The sequence below is a fragment of the Pseudorca crassidens genome, chromosome 4 (genome assembly GCF_039906515.1).
Source record: "Pseudorca crassidens isolate mPseCra1 chromosome 4, mPseCra1.hap1, whole genome shotgun sequence".
Taxonomy (NCBI): domain Eukaryota; kingdom Metazoa; phylum Chordata; class Mammalia; order Artiodactyla; family Delphinidae; genus Pseudorca; species Pseudorca crassidens.
Genome location: NC_090299.1, coordinates 114,608,854 through 114,636,197, shown reverse-complemented (window position 1 = coordinate 114,636,197; position 27,344 = coordinate 114,608,854). Strand labels below are relative to the sequence as shown.

General features: G+C 38.7%; 1 protein-coding gene across 7 annotated transcripts in view; it reads left to right on the top strand.

Moving 5' to 3' along the window:
- The window catches only part of LIN54 (lin-54 DREAM MuvB core complex component), a 75,690-nt gene that overhangs the window by 23,374 nt on the left and 24,972 nt on the right, over positions 1–27,344 (top strand). For all 7 annotated transcript variants that reach the window (XM_067736445.1, XM_067736440.1, XM_067736438.1 and 4 more), the window contains exon 4: positions 1,868–2,010. In XM_067736445.1, the coding sequence (XP_067592546.1) occupies positions 1,868–2,010 (143 nt within the window). The remainder of the gene's footprint in view (positions 1–1,867; positions 2,011–27,344) is intronic.

Here is a 27,344-nt window from a genome sequence, read left to right as displayed (position 1 = left end):
AAGGAATATGTCAATAATATAAAATGTAATCGTGTACTAAAAGAAATTGAAAAAATATATTTAAAATATTTTTAAAATTCATGTGTCAGACAAAACTTGATTCATCTTTAAAAAAAAAATACGTTTACTGTCACATTGTTATTAGAAAAAAAACAGCCTTGAAACTCTTACATGCTAGTTCTCTATTTTTGCTTGAAGGGTAAGACCCTTTTTTTTTTCTCTTTTTCCCTTTTTCTCTTCCTCTCTCCCTCTCTCTTTCATCTCTGACTGTATCTGTAAGTTAAATCATAGCATCTAAAGGGATTTTAGAGATAATTTAGTTATCTACCTTCTCTATTTCTTGAGTGCTTGGAGTTCCTCTTCAGCCAGTGGATTTGATTATCCAGCATCTGTTTTTGAACACCTTCAGTGAGTAGAAACTCACTCATATAGAAACAGTCGTTTCAATTGGAAATTTTTGGTAGAAGTTCTTTCTTACTGCTTAACTAAAAATTTTCTGTTTATATTAGTGTGTGCATCTGATGGATACAGAGTGGTTCTAATCCTTCAACTTGACAGCATGGATCAATCAGGACAGTCTTGGTTCTCTGCCATAATAAACAGTCTTTAAATCTCAGAAATTTAAGAAAACACAAATTTTATTTTGTATTCATACTTCATGGTTATCTACATGTCTACTGTGGGTTAGAAAGGGGGCTATTCTCATCATGGTCACTCAAGGACCCCGGCTGATGGAGGAGCCACCATCCAGACGCAGTGAGGAAAAGAGAGCTTTGGAAGGTCTTGCGTAGGCAGTAAATGTTCTGACCCAGAAATGACACACATCACTTCTATTCATAATCTGTTGGTCAGAACTAGTCATATGGCCCTAATCTAACCACAGGGAGCTGCAGGGACGGGTAGGAAGGGCAGTCCTGCCGTGTGCCCAGAATGGAAGGGGAGGAGGTCGGCGCCAGAATGCTGAATGGCAGCATCACACAGTCTTTCAGGAATTTGGAGCTGTGTCATGTCTTTGTATTCCTCTCTCACCTAGGACAAAAATTCCTAATATTTCAACTCCTTGTGATATGATTTCCAATTCTGTAAGCCATCCAGACACACTATAGTTTTTCTGTTTTGTTCCTGAAGGATATTTCCAGAAGGGAACACAGCATTCTTGTTGGAATCTGGCCAGGACAGCTAGAAGAATTTTTTTTCCTCTTTTTGGCAGACTAAAATGAGACAGTATTAAACCAGTGTTTAAGTTAGTTCAGTGACTATCTGTTTTATAGATGTGGACTTAAATTGTATCCTGAATGGTTTCAGTTCAAAGAGAAGAAGCTGAGGTATAGTAGAGAACAGAGACTGAAGTTTAAGACTTGGATTCAAGTCCTAACTTTGAGGAGCTGTGTTACACAGGACTTGTTCCTTAGTTGTCCTGAGCCTATTTTCTTATAGATATAACCTAACAGTATAGATGAGGGAATTCCCTGGCAGTCCAATGGTTAGGACTCCGCACTCTCACTGCCGAGGTCTCGGGTTCAGTCCCTGGTTGGGAAACTAAGATCCCACAAGCCGAGCGGTGTGGCCAAGAAAACAGACAAAACACAAAGCAGTATTGATGAGAATGTGAGCAGAAGTGTTTTTGTGGACTTTCATAAGGTGGTATTAAGATACTAAGTGTTACTAAGAAGCATTGTTTTGTTTCCTTCTGCCTAGGTTCACCATAGTTCATTAGACCTACTTAAGTGTTTCAGTTCATAAGTGGCTGCGTATGAAATATTGAACATATATATACTACAGTCCTTGTGGGTATAAATCATCATCAAATACATTTTTATACGATTATTGAAAAGAGTCAAACTGATGTGCTGCCTCTCATTTGCAGGTAGGGTTCTTTCACAGTCTACTCCCGGGACTCCATCAAAGACCATAACAATATCTGAAAGTGGTGTTATTGGATCAACTTTAAATTCTACAACACAGACACCAAATAAAATAGCCATCTCACCTTTGAAATCGCCAAATAAGGTAAAAAAAAAATTAGCCACAAAGGCCAAGTATTGTGGTTAATGACTTTATTTTCTCACTAGTCACTTCAGATACTTCAGTTTTAATATATTCCTAAAGAGTTAATAGGTATTTGGTAAATATCGGATTAATTTAGTAATCAAGGATGTACGACAGATAAAAAACTTACCCTGAACGCATAGTTACACAGTTATCATTTTGCATGCTAAGATTATTTTAATGGCCCTTGTGAATGTGGGTACAACATAAATCTTCTAAACGAGGTGCATTATGTAGGTGTTTGGTTCCTCTTCAGTTAATACTTGTGCAAAATTATTGTCTTTGGATCAGTCACATATATAGTGACTCTATAAATATAAAATGTTAAATGTAACTTTTTTAAAAATAAAATATTTGGTGCCTTCTGCTTAAGCTGTCCTTGATTTTATGGAGAGCTGAGCTTTTGCTGGTAACAGAGTATCCAGAGTACTAGAAATTGCCATCAAATGCTGGTGATCATATTAATTCGGGTTTTTAGGCTTAACACAGCTCATTCAGAGCATCTGAAAGCTTGTCTTAATTTATTTTCTTTTTAAGGGGGCAAAGTACCTATCATTTTAGGTCAAGTTAAGTAGTCTTAGCTCACTTTCCTAAAACATACAGATGTCATTATACCAGCATAAAATTTTGGAACAAGTATGCTTTAAAGGACATATTCAGGTGGAAAGCCAAGCATCATTATTTTGTAAGGTGCCACCCTTGCGATTCTGGAAACACACTGCCCTTTGTACCTGCCTTTTTCCTTAATTTGCTACTATTCATGAGTAGAACAAACATTAAACGTTTGCCTTACATTTTTTAAAAGTCTAACTGTTGGTTTCTGTTTTAATGAGACTTGACTCTAGTGTATAAATACGATGTCTGTTACAGTTTATTAAAATGAGATTCTACCTGCATGATAATACAGATAATTATCTACTTAAATGGAATGAATTCAACAGATATTTGAGTGCTTACTATGTGCTCTGCATAGTGATAGGCACTGGGGATAAAAGCATGAATAAGAAGTTTTAAATTTCAGGTAGTTCAGTAGGGAAGTTAGAGTTAAACATTAAGAATTGCCCTACAGAATCATAACGGTCACAGGTGGATTGAAGAGCCCTGTTGTGTCTGTCAGAGGAGGTTTATACAAAGGGTGCTATTCCTGAAAGGTCTTAACCTTAAAGGTGGTTCAGGCCTTAGCTATGGGTGAGCATAGGAGGTTTCCAAATTGAGATAATACTTTACACAAAAGTGTAAAAGCGTGGCCCCTTGTAAAAGGGTAGTGTAGGGAGCTACCTTTCTTTGGTAGTGTGAGAGCCAAGGGTGCTAAAGTTAGATAGAAGGTTTCATTACCCTCAGGGGAGTTTGGATTTTATTGTTCTTAAAGACTTTCTGTGACTTCCCATTGCTTCTAGGACAGTGGTTCTCAACCTTGTCTGCACGTTGGAATCACCTGGGGAGCTCTAATAAATACCAATGCCTGGTTCTTATCCCTGAAGACTCTGTTTTAATTGGCCTGGAGTTTGGCTTGGTATCAGGATTTTTTAAGGCTAAGTGATTCTAATGAGTAGCCTAGATTAAAAACAACTGCTCTAGGATAATATGAGATTTGCATTTCAAAAAAGATGACTCTGTAGCATAATGAAAGGAAGGTAAGCCTGGATTCTAGAAGAGACCAGTTAGGTTAGTTATTCTCAACCTTGGCTACACTTTGGAAGCACGTGGAGACCTTTCGAAAAAACTCATGGCTGACCTCCACCTGATCCCACTTAAATCAGTCTCTAGGCTGGGGCCTAAGTATTAGATTTAATATTTAAAAATTTTAAAGTATAGGCCAGGGTAGAGAATCACTAAATTAGATTATTTTAGTACTTCACATTTGAGCTAGACTAGTAGCTAAGGGGTTAGGAAGAAGAGATGTGTTGAAAGAGGTGTAAGACATAATGACTGGATGTCAGGGTATAGGGAGGGGAGAACCTAAGGGATGACTCCTAGACTCCTAACCTGAAGAACACAGTAGTGGTGGCACTGTGGGCTGGTATGTGGGCTATATCTGATGGCATACAAATAAGAACTAGCTTTATTTTTCTCTTATCCTTGACTTTAGCCATGTCATGTTGAATCTTCCTTCTCTGGCTCTTGACAAGACGTCGTTTTTACTATAAGAACAAGCCTTATTTTGATGATTAAATTCAAAGGTATGAAAAGTCTACTCCAAACCTTACATCTAGTTGAATGGATGTAACTCAGACCTAATCATGACTCAGGGACCATGCAGTAGAGGAGTATTACCTGTTTCTTCACTCTTCTACTTCTTCCCTCTTTCTGCTTTTGGCTTCTGATTGGAAGGAAAATTAGAAGAGAAAGGACAAAGTTTTATGTGACTGGGACTGTTGTAATCCAACTGCCAGTGTTCTCTGTGTGACAGGTGTCCAAGTGTGGCCTTTTACAGTTGTGCATTTAGGATGGTTTTTGGAGGCCCCCGTGGTATGCCCACATTGCCCAGGTCCCTTTTATGGTGCACACTCCAGCTACCGTTGGCAGGCCTCTAACTATCTCTTCCCTCCTGTAGTCTACCTACAGCCTGTTACTGCTGAGTCTCCTTCCTCAAGAAGGCACATGTCTTTGGCCTACCGAGATGCTTTAGCCCTTCTGCAGCATCTGTTGTATTTGGCTAATGGGAAACCTATAGAACCCAGTGGTAGAAATGTAGCTCATCTAACTGCTGTCCTCTGAGTCCTTGCTCTGCCGTTTTGAAGCTCCATCCAACTTCTTGCTTTCAGAATTCTCCAGGCTGGGACCAGTTTCTGTGTTCACATATGGCCTAAACTCCTGGGGATATGTCAGGTTCTTTTGGGCTTTTAAGAGTTACTTTATCTCAGTATGTTGCCAGCCAAAGATTCAGATGTCAATTTCCCTTCTTGTAGTTATCACCCAGTCTGTCCCAGAGGTTTTCTTGGAGAACCCCTGCTTTTGTTCTCACTAAGGTTGTAAAGCCCTAGCATTCTCTATGTTTATGAATTCACTTCTGTTTCTAATCTTGTTTTGTTTTGTTTCATTTTCAATAGGCGGGAGGTGGGTGATAGAGATGCTGTCTTTTAGCAACTCTGGCATGGATGTTTTGTTCTTTTTAGAGTGTAGGGGAGTTTATCATTTGTAGTTCTCAGCTTTGGGGGTTTCACTAGAGCCAAATTTTAAGATCGGAGAAAACATCCCATTATCCTTTTACACTAGAGAGGAAATACAGAAGGAATGGGTGGTTTAGGCAAAGAGATATTGTTTAGTTCTTGGAGATGTTTGTCATGGAAGTACCCACTGCTTGTCTAGAGGAGGATGTCCATTAGGAAGCTGAATATAGGCAGTAGCTAAAACTATGTGTACAGATGAACCTAACCAGGGAGCATGAGGTTTTGTGCAGAGTGAAAAGAAAAGCAGGACTGAACCACAGAATATTAAGAGTTAGTAGAAGAAAAGAGCCAATGGAAGAGAAGGAATGATAAGAGAGGAAGTATGAGAAACTTAACAAAATGAGAAGGGAGGATGGTTTCAAGAATGATGCCGGTCAACAATTTCAAATGTCATAGAAATGTCAATTAAGAAAAAGACTAAAAAGTAAGGATTTGCTGGAGATGTCCTTGCTCCCATTAATCAAAAGTGGTCAAAAGGAAAGAAACCTCAAGCACCCATTCTTCCTTCCCTGCCAGCACTCACAGTCTGACCACCATCTTCCTTGAATCTGCTGGGACTTCTCTCATTATTTGTTCCTATTTATACAGGGTGCCATCAAAACTCTTAGATTACCTTTCATTTCCCACATCTAATCTCCTTGAAGGTGTCAGTATCTTCTGTCCTGTTACCCACCACCCATCCCCAACTCGTAAAGTCCTTCCACTGTGCCCTATTTGGAGTTCATAAGCAAAATAATCCCCCAGTCCTCAACCTCTTTGCTGAATATTCCTTTTATTTTCTTACTCTAATGGATACCTGACTCTTCCCAATGGTACTGCTTCCCCTGCAGACCTCTTAAGTGATGACTCCTTCAGCCCGTATACCATCAAGCCTGGAAGGGGGCCTAGGGAATAAGTGTCTTCCTGGCTTGTTCTCATTACAATTTGCAGACTATACTCACTCTCTTCTCCATCTTTGAAACTAATGTTAACCAGGTTCCTTGTGGAAAGTCGGGCACGTCTAATGTCTTCTCAATTTACTTGATATTGTAGTTGTCTTTTGGGGCAGATTTCTTCCATTATATTTATTTTCTAAATTAATCCTCAGTTTTCTTAAGTATTTATAAGACATGCAAATAAGCATTAAGCTAATGAAAGCATGATTCTGCAAGGTTTGCTTTCTTTTTACTTTAGACTTTAGTAATACTGTTATCTTCTAGTTTCGGACATTTAATGTGTCTTTTGTCCTGTAATCTTATTGTTGCATTTTAGTATTTTTTTTCATGGCATATTTTATTTTATTTCAGAAGTACAATGGTTTGACATTAAAAAAAATCTATCCATTTAATTCACAACATTAATAAGAAAAAATAATTACATGACAATCTCAATACATGCAGAAAAATTCTGAAAATAGCCAGCCTTCATTCTGGTTAAAACTACTTGAAACAGTAAAAATAAATACTTTTGTAACTTGAAAATGAGGATGAATACATCAAACTTCATGTAATGGTGAATGTTGAACAAAGATACCCACTTTCAACACTTGTTCAGTTCCACTGCAGCTCTGAGTTAATGCAGTAAGGCAAGAAAAAGAAATAAATGGCGTAGAGCTTCAAAATAAAGTAAAAACTTGTCACAATTTACATATTACATTATAATATATGTGTAAAATATAAGAATCTGCTATTGAACTATTAGAATTAATGTATAAATTTAATTGATGGTTATACATGTGGTCAGTATAAAAAAAGATGATTAGATATGTGGTCAGTATAAAAAAATCAATATTTATAGACTTTTACACTTAATAAAGTTTTGTTATGATTGATTTTAAATCTTCCATCTTTTTTTTTACATCTTTATTGGAGTATAATTGCTTTATAATGGTGTGTTAGTTTCTGTTTTATAACAAAGTGAATCAGTTATACATATACATATGTTCCCATATCTCCTCCCTCTTGCGTCTCCCTCCCTTGGGAGATATACAGTATATGTATATATATATATATCAGTTATACATATGTTCCCATATCTCCCTCCCTCTTGCATCTCCCTCCCTATCCGACACATCCAGGTGGTCACAAAGCACCGAGCTGATCTCCCTGTGCTGTGTGGCTGCTTCCCACTAGCTATCTGTTTTACGTTTGGTAGTGTATATATGTCCATGCCACTCTCTCGCTTTTTTTTTTTCCCCCGCCCCATATCCTCAAGTCCATTCTCTAGTAAGTTTGTGTCTTTATTCCTGTCTTACCCCTAGGTTCTTCATGACATTTTTTTTTCTTATATTCCATATATATGTGTTAGCATACGGTATTTGTCTTTCTCTTTCTGACTTACTTCACTGTGTATGACAGACTCGAGGTCCATCCACCTCACTACAAATAACGCAATTTCGTTTCTTTTTATGGCTGAGTAATATTCCATTGTATATATGTGCCACATCTTCTTTATCCATTCATCTGATGATGGACACTTAGGTTGTTTCCATCTCCGGGCTATTGTAAATAGAGCTGCAATGAACATTTTGGTACGTGACTCTTTTTGAATTTTGGTTTTCTGAGGGTATATGCCCAGTAGTGGAATTGCTGGGTCATATGGTAGTTCTCTTTGTACTTTTTTAAGGAACCTCCATACTGTTCTCCATAGTGGCTGTACCAATTCACATTCCCACCAGCAGTGCAAGAGTGTTCACTTTTCTCCACACCCTCTCCAGCATTTATTGTTTCTAGATTTTTTGATGATGCCCAATCTGACCGGTGTGAGATAATAGCTCATTGTAGTTTTGATTTGCATTTCTCTAATGATTAATGATGTTGAGCATTTTTTCATGTGTTTGTTGACAGTTTGTATATCTTCTTTGGAGAAATGTCTGTTTAGGTTTTCTGCCCATTTTTGGATTGGGTTGTTTCTTTTTTTGTTATTGAGCTGCATGAGCTGCTTATAAATTTTGGAGATTAATCCTTTGTTGGTTGCTTCATTTGCAAATATTTTCTCCCATTCTGAGGGTTGTCTTTTGGTCTTGTTTATGGTTTCCTTTGCTGTGCAAAAGCTTTGAAGTTTCATTAGGTCCCATTTGTTTATTTTTGTTTTTATTTCCATTTCTCTAGGAGGTGGGTCAAAAAGGATCTTGCTGTGATTTATGTCATAGAGTGTCCTGCCTATGTTTTCCTCTAAGAGTTTGATAGTTTCTGGCCTTACATTTAGGTCTTTAATCCATTGTGAGCTTATTTTTGTGTATGGTGTTAGGGAGTGATCTAATCTCATACTTTTACATGTACCTGTCCAGTTTTCCCAGCACCACTTATTGAAGAGGCTGTCCTTTCTCCACTGTACATTCCTGCCTCCTTTATCAAAGATAAGGTGACCATATGTGCGTGGGTTTATCTCTGGGCTTTCTATCCTGTTCCATTGATATATATTTCTGCTTTTGTGCCAGTACCATACTGTCTTGATTACTGTAGCTTTGTAGTATAGTCTGAAGTCTGGGAGCCTGATTCCTCCAGCTCCGTTTTTCGTTCACAAGATTGCTTTGGCTATTCGGGGTCTTTTGTGTTTCCATACAAATTGTGAAATTTTTTGCTCTAGTTCTGTGAAAAACGCCAGTGGTAGTTTGATAGGGATTGCATTGAATCTGTAGATTGCTTTGGGTAGTAGAGTCATTTTCACAATGTTGATTCTTCCAATCCAAGAACATGGTGTACCTCCCCATCTATTTGTATCATCTTTAATTTGTTTCATCAGTGTCTTATTATTTTCTGCATACAGGTCTTTTGAAGGTTTATTCCTAGATATTTTATTCCTTTTGTTGCAACGGTAAATGGGATGTTTTCTTGATTTCACTTTCAGATTTTTCATCATTAGTGTATAGGAATGCCAGAGATTTCTGTGCATTAATTTTGTATCCTGCTACTTTACCAAATAAGTTGATTAGCTCTAGTAGTTTTCTGGTAGCATCTTTAGGATTCTCTATGTATAGTATCATGTCATCTGCAAACAGTGACAGCTTTACTTCTTCTTTTCCAATTAGGATTCCTTTTTTTTCCTTTTCTTCTCTGATTGCTGTGGCTTCCAAAACTGTGTTGAATAAGACTGGTGAGAGTGGGCAACCTTGTCTTGTTCCTGATATTAGTGGAAATGCTTTCAGTTTTTCACCATTGAGGACGATGTTGGCTGTGAGTTTGTCATATATGGCCTTTATTATGTTGAGGAAAGTTCCCTCTATGCCTACTTTCTGGAGGGTTTTTATCGTAAATGGGTGTTGAATTTTGTTGAAAGCTTTCTCTGCATCTATTGAGGTGATCATATGGTTTTTCTCCTTCAATTTGTTAATATGGTGTATCACGTTGATTCATTTGCATATATTGAAGAATCCTTGCATTCCTGGAATAAACCCCACTTGATCATGGTGTATGATCCTTTTAATGTGCTGTTGGATTCTGTTTGCTAGTATTTTGTTGAGGATTTTTGCATCTGTGTTCATCAGTGATATTGGCCTGTAGTTTTCTTTCTTTGTGACATCCTTGTCTGGTTTTGGTATCAGGGTGATGGTGGCCTCATAGAATGAGTTTGGGAGTGTTCCTCCCTCTGCTATATTTTGGAAGAGTTTGAGAAGGATAGGTGTTAGCTCTTCTCTAAATGTTTGATAGAATCGCCTGTGAATCCATCTGGTCCTGGGCTTTTGTTCGTTGCAAGATTTTTAATCACAGTTTCAGTGCTTGTGATTGGTCTGTTCATATTTTCTATTTCTTCCTGATTCAGTCTTGGCAGGTTGTGCATTTCTAAGAATTTGTCCATTTCTTCCAGGTTGTCCATTTTATTGGCATAGAGTTGCTTGTAGTAATCTCTCATGATCTTTTGTATTTCTGCAGTGTCAGTTGTTACTTCTCCTTTTTCATTTCTAATTCTATTGATTTGAGTCTTCTCCCTTTTTTTCTTGATGAGTCTGGCTAATGGTTTATCAATTTTGTTTATCTTCTCAAAGAACCAGCTTTTAGTTTTATTGATCTTTGGTATCGTTTCCTTCATTTCTTTTTCATTTATTTCTGATCTGATCTTTATGATTTCTTTCCTTCTGCTAACTTTGGGGTTTTTTTGTTCTTCTTTCTCTAACTGCTTTCAGTGCAAGGTTAGCTTGTTTATTCGAGATGTTTCCTGTTTCTTAAGGTAGGACTGTACTGCTATAAACTTCCCTCTTAGAACTGCTTTTGCTGCATCCCATAGGTTTTTGGTTGTTGTATCTCCACTGTCATTTGTTTCTAGGTATTTTTTGATTTCCTCTTTGATTTCTTCAGTGATCACTTCATTATTAAGTAGTGTATTGTTTAGCCTCCATGTGTTTGTAGTTTTTACAGATCTTTTCCTGTAATTGATATCTAGTCTCATGGCGTTGTGGTCAGAAAAGATATTTGATACAATTTCAATTTTCCTAAATTTACCAAGGCTTGATTTGTGACCCAAGATATGATCTATCCTGGAGAATGTTCCATGAGCACTTGAGAAAAATGTGTATTCTGTTGTTTTTGGATGGAATGTCCTATAAATATCAATTAAGTCCATTTGGTTAATGTATCATTTAAAGCTTGTGTTTCCTTATTTATTTTCATTTTGGATGATCTGTCCATTGGTGAAAGTGGGGTGTTGAAGTCCCTACTATCAATGTGTTAGTATCGATTTCCCCTTTTATGGCTGTTAGTATTTGTCTTATGTATGGAGGTCCTCCTATGTTGGGTGCATAAATATTTACAGTTGTTATATCTTCTTCTTGGATCGATCCCTTGATCATTATGTAGTATCCTTCTTTGTCTCTTCTAATAGTCTTTATTTTAAAGTCTATTTTGTCTGATATGAGAATTGCTACTCCAGCTTTCTTTTGGTTTCCATTTGCATGGAATATCTTTTTCCATCCCCTTACTTTCAGTCTGTATGTGTCTCTAGGTCTTAAGTGGGTCTCTTGTAGACAGCATATTTATTGGTCTCGTTTTTGTATCCATTCAGCCAGTCTGTGTCTTTTGGGGGGAGCATTTAATCCATTTACATTTAAGGTAATTATCGATATGTATGTTTGTATTTCCATTTTCTTAATTGTTTTGGGTTCGTTATTGTACGTCTTTTCCTCCTCTTGTGCTTCTGCCTAGAGCAGTTCCTTTAGCATTTGTTGTTAAGCTGGTTTGGTGCTGCTGAACTCTCTCAGCTTTTGCTTGTCTGTAAAGGTTTTAATTTCTCCATCAAATCTGAGTGAGATCCTTGCTGGGTAGAGTAATCTTGGTTGTAGGTTTTTCTCCTTCATCACTTTAAATATCTCCGCCACTCCCTTCTGGCTTGCAGAGTTTCTGCTGAAAGATCAGCTGTTAACCTTATGGGGATTCCCTTGTGTGTTATTTGTTGTTTTTCCCTTGCTGCTTTTAATATGTTTTCTTTGTATTTAATTTTTGACAGTTTAATGTGTCTTGGCATGTTTCTCCTTGGTTTTATCCTGTATGGGATTCTCTGTGCTTCCTGGAGTTGATTAACTATTTCCTTTCCCATATTAGGGAAGTTTTCAACTATAATCTCTTCAAATATTTTCTCAGTCCCTTTCTTTTCCTCTTCTTCTTCTGGAACCCCTATAATTCGAATGGTGGTGCATTTAATGTTGTCCCAGAGGTCTCTGAGACTGTCCTCAGTTCTTTTCATTTTTTTTTTCTTCATTCTGCTCTGCAGTAGTTATTTCCACTATTTTATCTAACAGGTCACTTATCCATTCTTCTGCCTCAGTTATTCTGCTATTGATCCCATCTAGAGTATTTTTAATTTCATTTATTGTGTTGTTCATCGTTGCTTGTTTTATCTTTATTTCTTCTAGGTCCTTATTAAATGTTTCTTGCATTTTGTCTATTCTATTTCCAAGATTTTGGATCATCTTTACTATCATTATTCTGAATTCTTTTTCAGGTAGACTGCCTATTTCCTCTTCATTTGTTAGGTCTGGTGGGTTTTTATCTTGTTCCTTCATCTGCTGTGTGTTTTTCTATCTTCTCATTTTGCTTATCTAACTGTGTTTGGGGTCTCCTTTTTGCAGGCTGCAGGTTCGTAGTTCCCGTTGTTTTTGGTGTCTGTCCCCAGTGGCTAAAGTTGGTTCAGTGGGTTGTGTAGGCTTCCTGGTGGAGGGTACTAGTGCCTGTGTTCTGGTGGATGAGGCTGGATCTTGTCTTTCTGGTGGGCAGGTCCACGTCTGGTGATGTGTTTTGGGGTGTCTATGGACTTATGATTTTAGGCAGCCTCTCTGCTAATGGGTGGGGTTGTGTTCCTGTCTGGCTATTTGTTTGGCATAGGGTGTCCAGCACTGTAGCTTGCTGGTCGTTGAGTGAAGCTGGGTCTTGGTGTTGAGATGGAGATAACTGGGAGATTTTCTCCATTTGATATTATGTGGAGCTGGGAGGTCTCTTGTGGACCAGTGTCCTGAAGTTGGCTGTCCCACCTCAGAGGCACAGCACTGACTCCTGGCTGCAGCACCAAGAGCCTTTCATCCACACGGCTCAGAATAAAAGGGAGAACAAGTAGAAAGAAAGAGAGAGAGAGAGAGGAAGGAAGGAAGGAAGGAAGGAAGGAAGGAAGAAAAGAGAGAGAGAGGGAGGGAGGGAAGGCAGAAGGAAGGAAGATTATAAAATAAAATAAAAATAATTATTAAGAAAAAATTTTTTTTAAAGAAAAAACAAGCAAACAAAAACGGACGGATATGGCTTTCCTGATGGCGCAGTGGTTGAGAGTCCACCTGCCGATGCCGGGGACACGGGTTCGTGCCCTGGTCCGGGAAGATCGCACATGCCGCAGAGCGGCTGGGCCCGTGAGCCATGGCCGCTGAGCTTGCGCATCTGGAGCCTGTGCCTGGAGCCTGTGCTCTGCAATGGGAGAGGCCACAACAGTGAGAGGCCCGCATACTGCAAAAAAAAAAAAAAACAACGGACGGATAGAACCCAAGGACAAATGGTGAAAGCAAAGCTATACAGAGAAAATCTCACACAGAAGCATACACATACACACTCACAAAAAGAGGAAAAGGGGAAAAAATAATAAATCTTGCTCTCAGCGTCCACCTCCTCAGTTTGGGATGATTCGTTGTCTATTCATGTATTCCACAGATGCAGGGTACATCAAGTTGATTGTGGAGCTTTAATCCTCTGCCTCTTAGGCTGCTGGGAGAGATTTCCCTTTCTCTTCTTTGTTCTCGCAGCTCCCGGGGGCTCAGCTTTGGATTTCGCCCTGCCTCTGCGTGTAGGTCACCGGAGGGCGTCTGTTCTTCGCTCAGACAGGACGGGGTTAAAGGAGACGCTGTTACGGGGGAGCTCTGGCTCACTCAGGCCCAGGGGAGGGAGGGGCACGGAGCGTGGGGCGAGCCTGCGGCGGCAGAGGCCGGCGTGAAGTTGCACCAGCCTGAGGCCGGCACAGGCTCCCCGGAAGGGAGGTGTGCATAGTGACCTGTGCTCGCACACTGGCTTCTTGGTGGCGGCAGCAGCAGCCTTAGTGTCTCATGCCCGTCTCTGGGGTCCGCGCTGTTAGCCGCGGCTCGCGCCCGTCTTTAGAGCTCCTTTAAGCATCGCTCTTAATCCCCTCTCTTTGCGCACCAGGAAACAAAGAGGGAAGAAAAAGTCTCTTGCCTCTTCGGCAGGTTCAGACTTTTCCCCGGACTCCCTCCCGGCTAGCCATGGTGCAATAACCCCCTGCAGGCTGTGTTCACGCTGCCAACCCCAGTCCCGAGGCTCAGCTCCCAACCCCGCCCACCCGGGCTGGTGAGTGCCGGGTCGGCACCTATCCTCTGTGCAGGAATCTCCCCGCTTTGCCCTCCGCACCCCTGTTGCTGCGCTCTCCTCCGCGGCTCCGAAGCTTCCCCTCTCCGCCACCCGCAGTCTCCGCCTGCGAAGGGGCTTCCTAGTGTGTGGAAACCTTTACTCCTTCACAGCTCCCTCCCACTGGTGCAGGTCCAGTCCCTATTCTTTTGTCTCTGTTTTTTCTTTTTTCTTTTGCCCTACCCAGGTACTTTGGGACTTTCTTGCCTTTTGGGATATCTGAGGTCTTCTGCCAGCATTCAGTAGGGGTTCTCTAGGAGTTGTTCCACGTGTAGATGTATTTCTGGTGTATCTGTGGGGAGGAAGGTGTTCTCGGTGTCTTACTAGTCCGCCATCTTCCCCATCCTCTAAATCTTCCATCTTACTAGTTACTTTTTCTTTTTCCCATCTGTTTTTTTTCTTTATTTCTTTTTTAATATTTATTTGTTTATTTATAATTTATAAGTTTTTTATTTTGGCTGTGCTGAGTCTTAGTTGCAGCATGCGGGATCTTTAGTTGCGGTACAAGGACTTGTTAGTTGTGATATGTGGGCTTTTTAGTTGCAGCATGCGAGATCTAGTTCCCCGACCTTGGATGGAACCTGGGCCCCCTACATTTGGAGTGGGACCAGCAGGGAGGTACCTCTTTTTCTTTAATTCTTTTTCTGCCTTTTTTTGGGAGCAAATTGAGTATTTTTTATGATTCTATTTTACCTGCACTATTGGCATATTATACTTTAATTTTTTTTTTTGGTTGCACTCGAGTCAAATATAAATTTTTGACTTATCACAGTTTACCTTCAAATTTATATCCCTTCGTGTAGGGTGAGAACCTTATATCGAGTGCTCCCAATTCCTCCCTCCCATCCTTTGAGCTATCATTATTAAACATTTTACTTTTACATGTTATAAACTCCATAATAGATTTTACTGTTTTTGCTTTACACAAAATTACCTTTTAAAATGATTAAAAATTAAGAAAAACAAATCCTGTGTTTATTTTCATTTGAACTGAATCCTACATATGCTTTCTTTATGTAGGCCCCGATCTCTGTCTGGTATCAAACTCCTCCCTAAAGAACTTTCTTTGATGTTTCTTTTAATGAAAGCTGCTTATAAGAAATTCTTTCAGCTTTTGTTTGCCTGAAGAAGTCTTATTTTGCCATTATTTTTGAAAGATATTTCTGCTGGGTAAAAGATTTTTGGTTGTCAGTTTTCTCCATACTTTAAAAATGTCAGTTCATTGACTTCTAGATTGCATAATTTCTGCTGAGAAATAATGTTGTAATTTTTGTCTATTTTCTCCCTGTATATAATGTCTTTTTTTTCCTTTTCCTAGCTGCCGTCAAGATTTTCTCTTTATATTTGGATTTCTGTCGTTTGACTATTATGTGTCCAGATGTCTGTTTTGTTGTTGTTCTTTTCTTTTTAAAATATATATTTGTCTTGATTTTAAAGCTTCTCAGACCTTTGATTTATTGTCTTTTATTTTTGGAAAACTTTTGACCATATCTCTTCAAATCTTCTTCTGCCTTGTTTTTTCTCTCTTTTCATTCTAGAACTCCAGTTTCAAAAATGTTAGACTGAGATAGTTCCGTAGCTCTTAGATGCTCTGTTCTGCCCCCCCCAGCCCCCGCCACTCCTTTTTCTTTGTGTTTCAGCTTGGATAATTTCTATAGACCTATCTTCAAATTAATTGTTTCTTTCCTCAATTGCGTGGAGTCTACTAAAGGGTCCATTGAAGGACTTCTTCATCTCTGATCATTGTGTTTATTCTATTTCTAGCATTTCCATTTGGCTCTTTTTTATAGTTTCCATTTCTCTGCTGCATTTCCCCTCTGTTCATTGCAGTTGTCTTCGTTTCCTACTAGGTCTGTTAACATATTAATCGTAGTTATCTTAAAGTCCTTATCTGATGGTTGCAACATCTAGGTTATCTTTAAGTCTGGCTTTCATTTTAGAATGGCCATCTAGGCTATTTTTTTTTTTTTAAAGCTTATACATCTAAGGTGGGGAAACTATATTCTATGAAAGGTAGATAACTTAGCACAAGGAGTGAAGCTGGGCTGTTGATTCATATCAAATCTGATCAGAAAGACTTCAGGATAGTTAAACTTCTGGATAACTGAAGTTCAAAAATGGTAAAAGTTTGCAGAGCTTGGGTCCTGGAAAACTGGATTAAAGAATTGAGGGTTAGAAACCTCAAAACCCTTTCTTTCTCACTAATTTGGTCTTAGAGTAAGTAAATATTTCAAAATGTCAGGCCTGTCACACTTTATGTAATGTTGATGGGTTCTTTTTTTTCCTGACTATCTTTATAATGAACATGAATACGTCTTCAAAATATACTACTCTTTTAAGAGTCTATGCAAATTATCCTGGACATCCTTGAATACACCTTATACATACTTCTTGTCAGTTTTTCTCTTCTACCCAGGGGAGTGCTCTTCTTTTTTGGCCTTATTTGGCAAACAGATTTTTCCTGTTTGCCCTGCCTATGGTAAGTAATTGAATCATCCCATAGCCATTTAGGATGCAGAATGTACTTAACTCCCAGGGGAGGAATTTCAGAGCATAAGCTATGTGCAAATGGTTTAAGAAAAGCTTCTTACTTCTCTGAAATCTATGACCAGTATAACTTATTGAACTCTTTCTACTTCTAGGTCTTTTAGCTTGGGTAGAATTCTATAAAGCTTCTATAATTAAATTCTAGATTCAACATTTTACTATAGTTGCTTCATCATTTATTTATACATCCCTCTATCCAACTTTTTTTTTTTTTTCCGCTGTACGCGGGCCTCTCACTGTTGTGGCCTCTCCCGTTGCGGAGCACAGGCTCCGGACGTGCAGGCTCAGCGGCCATGGCTCATGGGCCCAGCCGCTCAGCGGCATGTGGGATCTTCCTGGACCAGGGCACGAACCCGTGTCCCCTGCATCGGCAGGCGGATTCTCAACCACTCACTGTGCCACCAGGGAAGTCCTATCCATCTTATTTTTAAAATGCATTTCAGAGTAAGTTGCACATGTTCAGTATATGTCTCCCCAAATATTCCATCAAGCATACCATTAACTAGAATTCACTACTTGTTTAGAGGGTTTTCTTTTTCGTTTTGAGGTAAAATTCACATATACTGAAATATGCAAATCTTAAACATTTGGATGTTTTCAGCTAAAATGCATATATCTATGCAACAAAAAAAACCTCTGTTAAGATAAAGAACATTATCACCTCAAGAAGTTAACAATTAAAAATTTTTTTTTCCTATTTCTGAATGTATTAGGGTAAACAGTGCACCTGTCATTTGATAGGTTTTGGTAAAAAGCCTTTATTACCTATTTCCTAGAAACTGAGAAGCAAACAACTGCAGATTATTAATTCTTTTGCTTGTAGTTCAGAGTTTCCCTTTTTTTTTCCCTAATAAATTGAAGGAGGACATAAGTAAGTTTACAGATCATTAAAAATAATTTTTGATGGTAGAATACAATGTGATTTTTGTATAAAACTCAGGATTTCCAGGTATTAATGTATATTATTACAATAAATATCCTTCTGTTCATATAAACTTATTTGTGAAAATAATGTTTTTCACTATTTATAAAAACACAGGAATAGAGTTGATGCTGAAATGTCTAGTGATGTGAAGTATTCATTTATGGATACAGGAAGTAATCTTTTAAAATGAGTCTGATCATCTTATTGAAAGATGCATTTCAATAAAGTCTTTTTATATTGTAATAATAACAATTTGTAATATATTTGTTGTTTTAAGTATATACAATAATTGTATTATGAACTCAATCAAGACAAAATTATTTAACACTTAGAGCTTTACATAAATACATCTTTTTGTTTCAGAGAATTATGATAAAAGAATTTCAAGGATAAAAATGTTACACTAGAATAAAATTTTTAGAGGATATGGAATTCAAACACAAGTTCACAGAGTAAAAGGAATAATATAAATTTCTGACTGCTAAAGAGTTCTGTGTTTATATTTTTAAAAATATAATAGATACTTGTATCAAATCACTATGTTGATTTGATTCCATTGAATGCATTTTAAAAAGTAATGTGACAGTTTTACTTTTTAAATGCTAATATTTATAATGGGCTAGAAATTACAATAAACTGAGTGAAGTTCTCAGTCTCCCTGAAGGTTATCTCCACTCCAGCCAACTGGAAGGGAAAACACATGGAAAAGCACATGTTGGGAGGCTTTTATGGACCAGACCAGATGGATGTTGCATCGTTCACTTCACTAACTAAAGCTCAGTCTTGTAGGCTTACCTTACTACAAGGGAGCCTAGGAAATATAATCTGGCTATATGCCTAGGAAGCAGAAGAGAATGTGGATTTTGGTTAGCAGTAAGCAGTCTGTAGTGTAATCATCCATATGTAGTGTAGTAGTGCTATATTAACAAAGGTAGTTGACATTAGTTAGGCAGGAAACTGGAAGCCTGAACAATAATGAAGATTTCCTGTTACAAAGAGTCACTCTTCCATTCTCCATTTTTGAGTGGCTATCAATATTTATTGAGGTCCATGTGTGCTATGTGCTGAGGCTGTGGGAACTATGGAAGAGCTTACAGTGGTTGAGCAGACAAAATTCAATGCATGTAAAACAATAATGAACAATGAAATAGATGCTAAGTTGTGTGGTATAGACAAGGTGGTATGAAACTAAAGAGAAAAGAAAAAGAGAAGTCCTGACGTCCCTTCATTCACCACTCAGCAGTGCCTGCGCTGTGTTAGGGACTGTATTCTTTGGGGAAATAGAAGAGAGCAAAAGTAGACGTGTGGAACCTAAGGTCTACGGAGGTGTGGAAGGGAATGTGACAGAAATGAATTAAATGATATACAAAAATATAAAATTACAAAAGACATGTGATGTCACGAGATCCTATATAAGGGGATTCAACCACAGTTGGGATGATTAGAGAAGGCATCCCTGAGCTAAGGGTTTTTTATGGGTAGAATTAGAGTGGATGTCAGCCACAAGAGTGAAGGACTAGAGGTAATTATACATATGATGAACACATATGTATACGTATGAGAGTACATACACACAGAGTACTAAGACAACTACTCTGATTAGAATTAGTAATCCTTTGCAGGGAATGGAGAACATATAAAAAGATATGTTTAGATCATGGATAATTTTCAAAAGCAAGCAAATTTAAACTTAATTTTGTCATTAAATGGAGACTCATGAAATGTTTCTAAGGCAACAAGAGATATAATAAAAGTATGAAAGTGAAGTTTGCAAAAAAATTACTTAGGCAGTGTTTGTGTGGTAGATTCAAGGCAGGTAGAGACGAATCATAAAGCTGATTTTGAATTTGTTTTGCAAATATCCAGGCAAGAAGTGATATGAGCAATGACAGTATTGGAAAGTTGAGAGTTAGAACAGTTTTGGGACAGAGGTTTCAGAAGTTGATAGCTTCTTCTTTTGCTGTGAAGCTCTTAAATGTTTGAGTTAGGGGATGGTCCAGTGAGTACAGTTTGAAGTGAAGGGAATCTGTTTTCCTGATAAACTTTAACACAGGTGGTAAGATTGATAAGAGTGAGAGTTGAGGTGACTGCAGGTTGTAAGGTCCCATTGATTCTGTCGCCTGAATTATTTTGTACATATGTAGCTTCTCATGTCAGCACCCATTAGCCAGGATAAAGGAGTAGGAGTAAATGACTGAGAATTTACTTCTTTTCTATGTTATTATATTGTTTTTGTTTTTATGCTTTTATAATTATGTTGTTTGAATACCTGTGGGGTCCTGTTGCTGTATTAACAGCTTTTTTACTATAGAAATTTAAAATATATTTAAAAAGTTAGAATAGTAAAATTAACTCCCATGTACCCTTCATCCAACTTTGGAATTATCCACTTAATCTTGTTACCATCTTTAACTCTCTTCCCACTTTTTTTTTTTAAAGTAAATCATGTCATTTTATCTGTAGATATTTCTTTATGTATATAAAAGATAAGGACACTTTTTTTTAACTTATCCACATTCCTTTAATGCCATTAAATACCTAGTTAATTCACATTTCCCCAATCATCTTAAATTTTTACAGTGTGTTTGAATTCGGGATTCAGATAAGTTTGTGACTGATTGATATTTCTCTTACTTTCTTCATTTTCCTTTTTTCCTCTTGCCTTTAAAAAAAACATCAAGGGGCTTCCCTGGTGGCGCCGTGGTTGAGAGTCCGCCTGCCGATGCAGGGGACACGGGTTCATGCCCCGGTCCAGGAAGATCCCACATGCCGCTGAGCGGCTGGGCCCATGAGCCATGGCCGCTGAGCCTGTGCGTCCGGAGCCTGTGCTCCACAACGGGAGAGGCCACAACAGTGAGAGGCCCGCGTACCGCAAAAAAACAAAACAAAACATCAGGTTGTTTATATCCTGTAGTTTTTCATAGCCTGGAGTTTGCTGGTTGCATCCCTATGGTGCCGTTTAGTTTTGAGAATTTTTGGAATAGAACTCAGATGCCTCCTACATCTTTAGACCTTAGCATGTGTTTCGCAGGTATTTTCTCCCAGTCTTTGACTTGTCTTTTTATTCTTTTAACAGTGTCTTTTACAAAGCAGAAATTTTTAATTTTAATGAAGTTTGCCTTATCAACTTTGTCTTTCATGGACTGTACTTTTGGTATTGTATCTAAAAAGCCGTCACCAAATCCAAGGTAACCTAATTTTTCTCCTATTATCGTACAGGAGATTTATAGTTTAGTTTTATAGTTTTAGGACCATGATCCATATGTGACAGATGTTAAGATTTGTGTTGAAATTCACATTTTTGCATGTGAATGTCCTGTTGTTCCAGCACCATTCGTTGAAAAGACTATCCTTTCTCCATAGAATTGCCTTTGCTCCTTAGAGATGAGTTAACTGTATTTGTGTGGGTCTACTTCTGTGCTCTCCTGTTTATCAGTCATTTTTAGTCTTTGCCAAGCTGATTAAAATATCTCACATAGATTTGTATATTTAAAAATTGTTCATATTTTTGTGTCTTCTGGACTCCTCTTCTGAACTCTGATGCCCTTTGGGTGGTTTGTCTTTTTTTTTGCTTGCTTGACGTATTAAGGAAAGTACTCCTTTGTTATCAATGTGGTTACAAACATTTTTCCCAGTTGGCGTTGTCTTTTTTTTCTTGCAGACATTCTGCACATTAAATTTGTCAAAATAGTGTCTTCAAGTATGAATTTTGAGTTTTTGAGCTATGCTTAGATAAGTCTTCCTTACTCCAATATTTTAAAATATTTATCCATTAAAAAATCATTATTTGGTTTTACTTTATGTAATTATTTTACATATAATATTCTTTTACTACAAATTAAGTACAAGAACAGATAGACTTATTCTTGTTTTTTAAACTTCATGGAATGGTTCAATTAATATTAGCCTCTGTATCAGTTTGATCCTGACTGATTTTTATAACCCATCTTGCAAGGTGGGTATCTAATTTTTGTATTGTGGTAAAATAATGCAACATAAAAATTACCATCTTTATGTACATTTTTCAGTGTTCAGTTCAGTGGTATTAAGTGCATTCGTATCGTTGTGCAATCATCTCTACAGTCCATCTCCAGAGCTCTTTCCATCTTGGAAAACTGCAACTCTAAACCCATTCTTCGCTCTCCCTAGCCCTTGGCAGTCACTATTCTACTTTCTGTCTCTGTGATTTTGGCTACTCTGCTTCATAAAACTGGGATCATACATTATTTGTCCTTTATTTGTGATTGGCTTATTTTACTTAGCATAATGTCCTCAAAGTTCACCAGTCAGAATTTCCTGCCTTTTTAAGGCTGAATAATATTCCATTGTATGTGTATATTCATTTGTGGATGAACACTTTAGCTCGTGTGAGTAATGTTGCTATGAACATGGGTGTACAGATACCTCTTGGAGACCCTGCTTTCAATTCTTTTGAATGTATACCCACAAGCTGAATTTCTGGATCATATGGTAATGCTATAATATTTAATTTCTTGAAGAACCACCATACCGTTTTCCACAATGGCTGTACTGTTTTACATTCCCATCAATAATGCACAAGGGTTCATATTCTTCATATCCTTGCCAACACTGTTTTTCTTTTTCTTTTTGTCTATTCTCCATTTATTTATTGAAACTGGACTTTGGCGGGGGGTGGGAAATAGCAGTATTGAAAATGCCCTGGTTCTTTTGTTACATCCAAGAAGCTCTGCTAAGATACTCAGTGAGAGCATTTACGGATGAGATAAAGGGGGGCCTATGAAATCCTGAAATTGCAGGCTGAATTCTATATGCTTTTGTGCCTTTTCCTGGAGAAACTTCTATTGATTTAATTAGATTATGGGGAGTGGTGGGAAAGGGCAGAACAGGAAAGAAAGAGGGGAGGGAAAGAGGCGCGTACATGGTGGGAGAAGGCAGCGCTGTGAGGTTAGGTTAGGGAATTCGCATCTGGATGCTGCGGCCCCAGGTGCGCGTCCACCTGCAGGTCGTGGCGCCATGCGGTGCATTCCTGCCCGCCGACGCTGGAGGGCGCGCCCGCGCACAGCCCGCCACGCACGGACCCCGGAGACGCTCAAAGGGGCCGACAGGGGGCGCTGTAAAGGACGGAGGGAGCCCAACCCGGAGACTCTGATCCCAGCCACCTTCCCGGTGGAGGGAGGCTCTGCGGCCCTGGGTCTGGTGGGCGGGGCCGGAGGGAGGTTTTCCTTGTGCACTGGGGGAAGAGACCCCACCTCTTCCAAATCCTGAGGTCGCCTTTTGCTTTGGGGGCACTGGAGGGAGCATTGCCCCGAGTCCAGTGACCTTTGCAAAATCGTCTCAGGTTGTCTCGGAGGCAGGTGTCCCTGGATTGCAATCTCAGCTCTTCACTTCGCTGTGTGACCTTGGACAAGGAATCCACCTCTCTGAACCTCAGTTCCTTCCACCCCTAAAATGGGAATAATGACCATGCCCAGATGGTACAGCCGGGGCAAGAATTAAATGAGACCCTGTGCCTGCAGGGTACCCACGTAGCAGGGCACCTGGTACATGGTAAATTCTCAAACTACTATCTTACTATTATTAGTATTACCTATCATTGTTACTACAGTATTACTACTATATGATTACTATTACTGTATTACTATATTATTGTATTTATACATTGGGCTGCAGTTTGGCCATTCTAGATATCTGTTTCAAAAGACCCATGCTTTTGGTTAGAACACGTAGTTCTAAAGCTTTTTAATCTTTTCCATTCTTAAAAGTTATCCAAGGGACTAAAGTGTTTCTGTTTTTGTGCAATTCACTCCCATGCCATTGAATTTCACCCCATTTAAATTGATCTGACCAAAATACCTCTGTGGGCAGAGCGATCAGATGAAGACTCAGGATTGCTGGCTTGAAAGATTCCTGCCAGCTTCTTGCAGGAAAGAGAAAGAAAAGCCAGCCTCTTCAAGGATAACCCCAAAGGCCATGTGGCCCAAAGGCCCCAGGCTGGGAGGCAGGCAGTCTGGGTTCCGATTCTGGTTCTGCCCGCGTGACTTCAGCAGGGTACTCCGTCTCTGAATGTGTGCTCAGCTGGACACGAGGAGGTCAGTGGATTCGCATCCTTTTGGTTCCTGCAGCTGTGATGACCTGGCTCCTGGTTCTCCCTTACCTATTAGAAGAGTCTGGTATTTGCACGGATGTGTGGGTCCGAAGAAGGAGAAACCAGCCGTTGCCAACCTCAAGGGGAGGACATGGATTCACAAAGTCCTCTGTTGGACTTAAGTTCAGCCACTGCCCACACATGACCTTGGCAAGTTACTCCTTATTCCTGCCCCAGGGGTCAGCATGTGGTGACATTCAGGGTTGGACACGTGTCCTTCAACCTTCACTTTCAGCTGGAGTCCCAGCCCGAAGCCCTGCAGAGAGAGAGGTGGCCAGAGGGGTCCATCAGCTGGAGCTCAGGGTCACCAGGGACCATGTTATGAAGGGAAAAGTGCCCAGCACTGATTGAAGTCAGGCTCCGGTCAAAGGCAAGTCCACCTTCCTCTATGGAACTCTTCTCCAGCTGAGCAAGGTCACAGTGCCCTCTGCAAGGACTCTGGATAACCTAAGACTGGGTTCATGTCGAAGTCCATCCCTCTCTAGCTGTGCAAAGTTGATGTGATGGCCTAACCTCTGAACCTCAGTTTCCTCCACTGGAAAATGAGGGTGTTGATTCTCCAAACTGATGGCACAAACATCACCCATGGAGCACTCCCCCACCCCGCCCTCTCACTGTGCTCGGGTTTAGATGCTTCAGTCCTGGTGTTGCTTTCTTCTTCTCCGTAATCAGGAGAACTGATACATTCTGTCCACCATCAAAGCTGAAGGTCAGGAGTTTAAATTGTGAACTAAGCTCCAAGATAAATGTGTCTCTGCACCCCAATGTTCATAACAACACTATTTACAATAGCCAAGACAGAGAAGCAACCTAAGTGTCCATCAACAGATGAATGGATTAAAAAGATGTGGCACATATATATAGTGGAATACCACTCAGCCATAAAAAGGAACGAAACAATGCCACTTGCAGCAACTTGCATGAACCTAGAGACTATCACATTAACTGCAAGTCAGACAGAGAAAGACAAATACCATGTGATATTGCTTATATGTGGAATCTAAAAAAAAAGATACAAATGAACTTATTTACAAATTAGAAGTAGACTCACAGACAGAAAGCAAACATATGGTTACCAAAGGGGAAAGGAGGGGGAGGGATAAAGTAGGAGTTTGGAATTAACAGGTACACACTACTATATATAAAATAGATAAACAACAAGGTCCTACTATACTGCACAGGGAACTATATTCAATATCTTGTAATAACCTGTAATGGAAAAGAATCTGAAAAAGAATCGATTCATATTATATTATATTATAACTGAATTACTTTGCTGTACACCTGAAACCAACACATTTCAAATCAACTATACTTCAATTTTTAAAAAGGATACAACACTTTTTCTGATAGTAGCCATCCTAATGGATGTGAGGTGGTACATCATTGGAGTTTTCATTTGCATTTCACTAATGATTAGTGATGTTTGAGTATCTTTTCATGTATTTATTGGTCATTGTATATCTTCTTTGGAGAATTGTCTATTCAAATTCTTGGCCCATTTTTGAATTGATTTGTTTGAGTTCTAGAAGTTCCCTATATATTCTGGAACTTAATCCCTCATCAGATATATGATTTGCAAATTTCTCCTATTCTGTGAGTTACCATTTTACTCTGTTGACAGTATCTTTTGAGACCCAAAGTTTAAAAATTTTTAGGAAGTCCGATTTGTCTGTGTTTTCTTTTCTTGCCTGTGCCTTTGGCATCATCTAATAAGTCATTGCCAAATCCAATATTGTGAAGCTTCTGCCCTGTGTTGTCTTCTAAGAGTTTCCTAGTTTTAGGTCTTACAATTAGGTTATGGATCCCTTTTGAGTTGTTTTTTGTATATGATGTTGGGAAAGGCTCCAGCATCATTCTTTTGCATGTCGTTATCCAGTTTTCCCAGCACCATTTGTTAAGAAGACTGTCTTTTCCACATTGAATGGTCTTGGCACCCTTGTTGAAAATCATTTGACCAGGTATGCACATGTTTATTTCTGGACTCTATTCTGTTTTATTGGTTTATATGTCTGGCTTTATGCCAGTAGGCCTTATTTTTTAGGTTAAATCTTTGACCTATTTGGAATTTGTTACAAGGAATGAGTTACAGGGATTCAGCTTTTTTTTCGTCAGACTAAATGGCTAATCCATACCATTTATTAAATAACTCTCATTCTCCATTGATGCCAGATTTCATCATGAACTTTTCCAATATATGGGTCCTTTTATCTATTCCTTTGATCTTTAGCACTCTGTTCCTAGGCTAATCCCATATTTTTTGATTTACCCTATCTTGATAGTACATTTTAATCCTTAGTAGGGCTGGTTTCTGATTTGATTTTTGTTTGTTTGTTTGTTTTGGCCATGCTGCACGGCTTGCGGGATCTTAGTTCCCCCACCACAGATTGAACACGTGCCCCCTGCAGTGGAAGTGCGGAGTCCTAACCACTGGACTGCCAAGAAATTCCCTGGTTTCTGACTTTTTTAAGGCTGATGCCTTATAGAGCACATTGTCTAAACTTGCCGGATATGGTCATTTGACCCTTTTCTTGAATTCTTCCATAGATACTAACACATCACTTAAAAATTACTTATCTTTGTCACTATAACTCATGACTATGAATAAAACATAAGTTAATATCCATGAAAAATTTGCAAATGAATACCTTAACCTATTTCATATTATTTCACCAGTCAGTAAATCAGTGTTGAAAGTTCTGGTGCCCATCTCAAGGTTTGACTCTGTCTTTAGTCACATATATTTATCTTTTCTCATTTGTCTCTTTTAGCTTGAAAGCATTTTAAAACTTTCTAATTTGATTCTTGGTAGGTTTATTTATTTTAGTAACCTAAAGTTTGGGAATTAGGATAATATAAACATAGTTTTTCCATGAAGTTAAGGTCTATAAACATTCTGTCACAAATTTTTTTTAAAAGCATATTAAGATGGAACCCTATAAATTCCTGATTTCAAACTATATTGCAAAACTATAGTAATCAAAACAGTGTGGTATTGGTATAAACAAAGATAAATTGATCAATGGAACAGAATAGAGAGCCCAGAGATAAACCCACACATATGTGATCAATTAATTTGCAACAAAGGAGCCAAGAATATACAGTGGGTGTTGGGAAGACCAGACAGCCACATGCAGATAATGAAACTGAACCACTATCTTATACCATACACAAAAATTAACTCAAAATGGATTAAAGACTTGAATGTAAGACCTGAAACTATAAAACTCCTAGAAGAAAACGTAGGAGGTAAGCTCCTTGACATTGGTTTTGGCAGTGACTTTTTGGATTTGACACCAAAAGCAAAGGCAACAAAAGCAAAAATAGGTGGGACTACATCAAACTAAAAAGTGTCTCTATAGCAAAGGAAACCATCAACAAAATGAAAAGGCAGCCTACAGAATGGGAGAAATTATTTGCAAATCACATATCTTATAAGGGGTTAAAATTCAAAACATATAAAGAACATATACAACTCAATTAAAAAATAACCTGATCCAAAAATGGGCAGAGGAACTGAATAGACATTTTTCCACAGAAGACATACAAATGGCCAACAGGCACATGAAAAAGTGCTGAACATCACTAACCATCAGGAAAATACAAATCAAAACCACAATGAGATATCATCTCACACCAGTTAGAATGACTATTACCAAAAAGAGGAAGAAATAGCAAGTGTTGGCAAGGATGTGGAGAAAAGGGAACCTTGGTGCACTGTT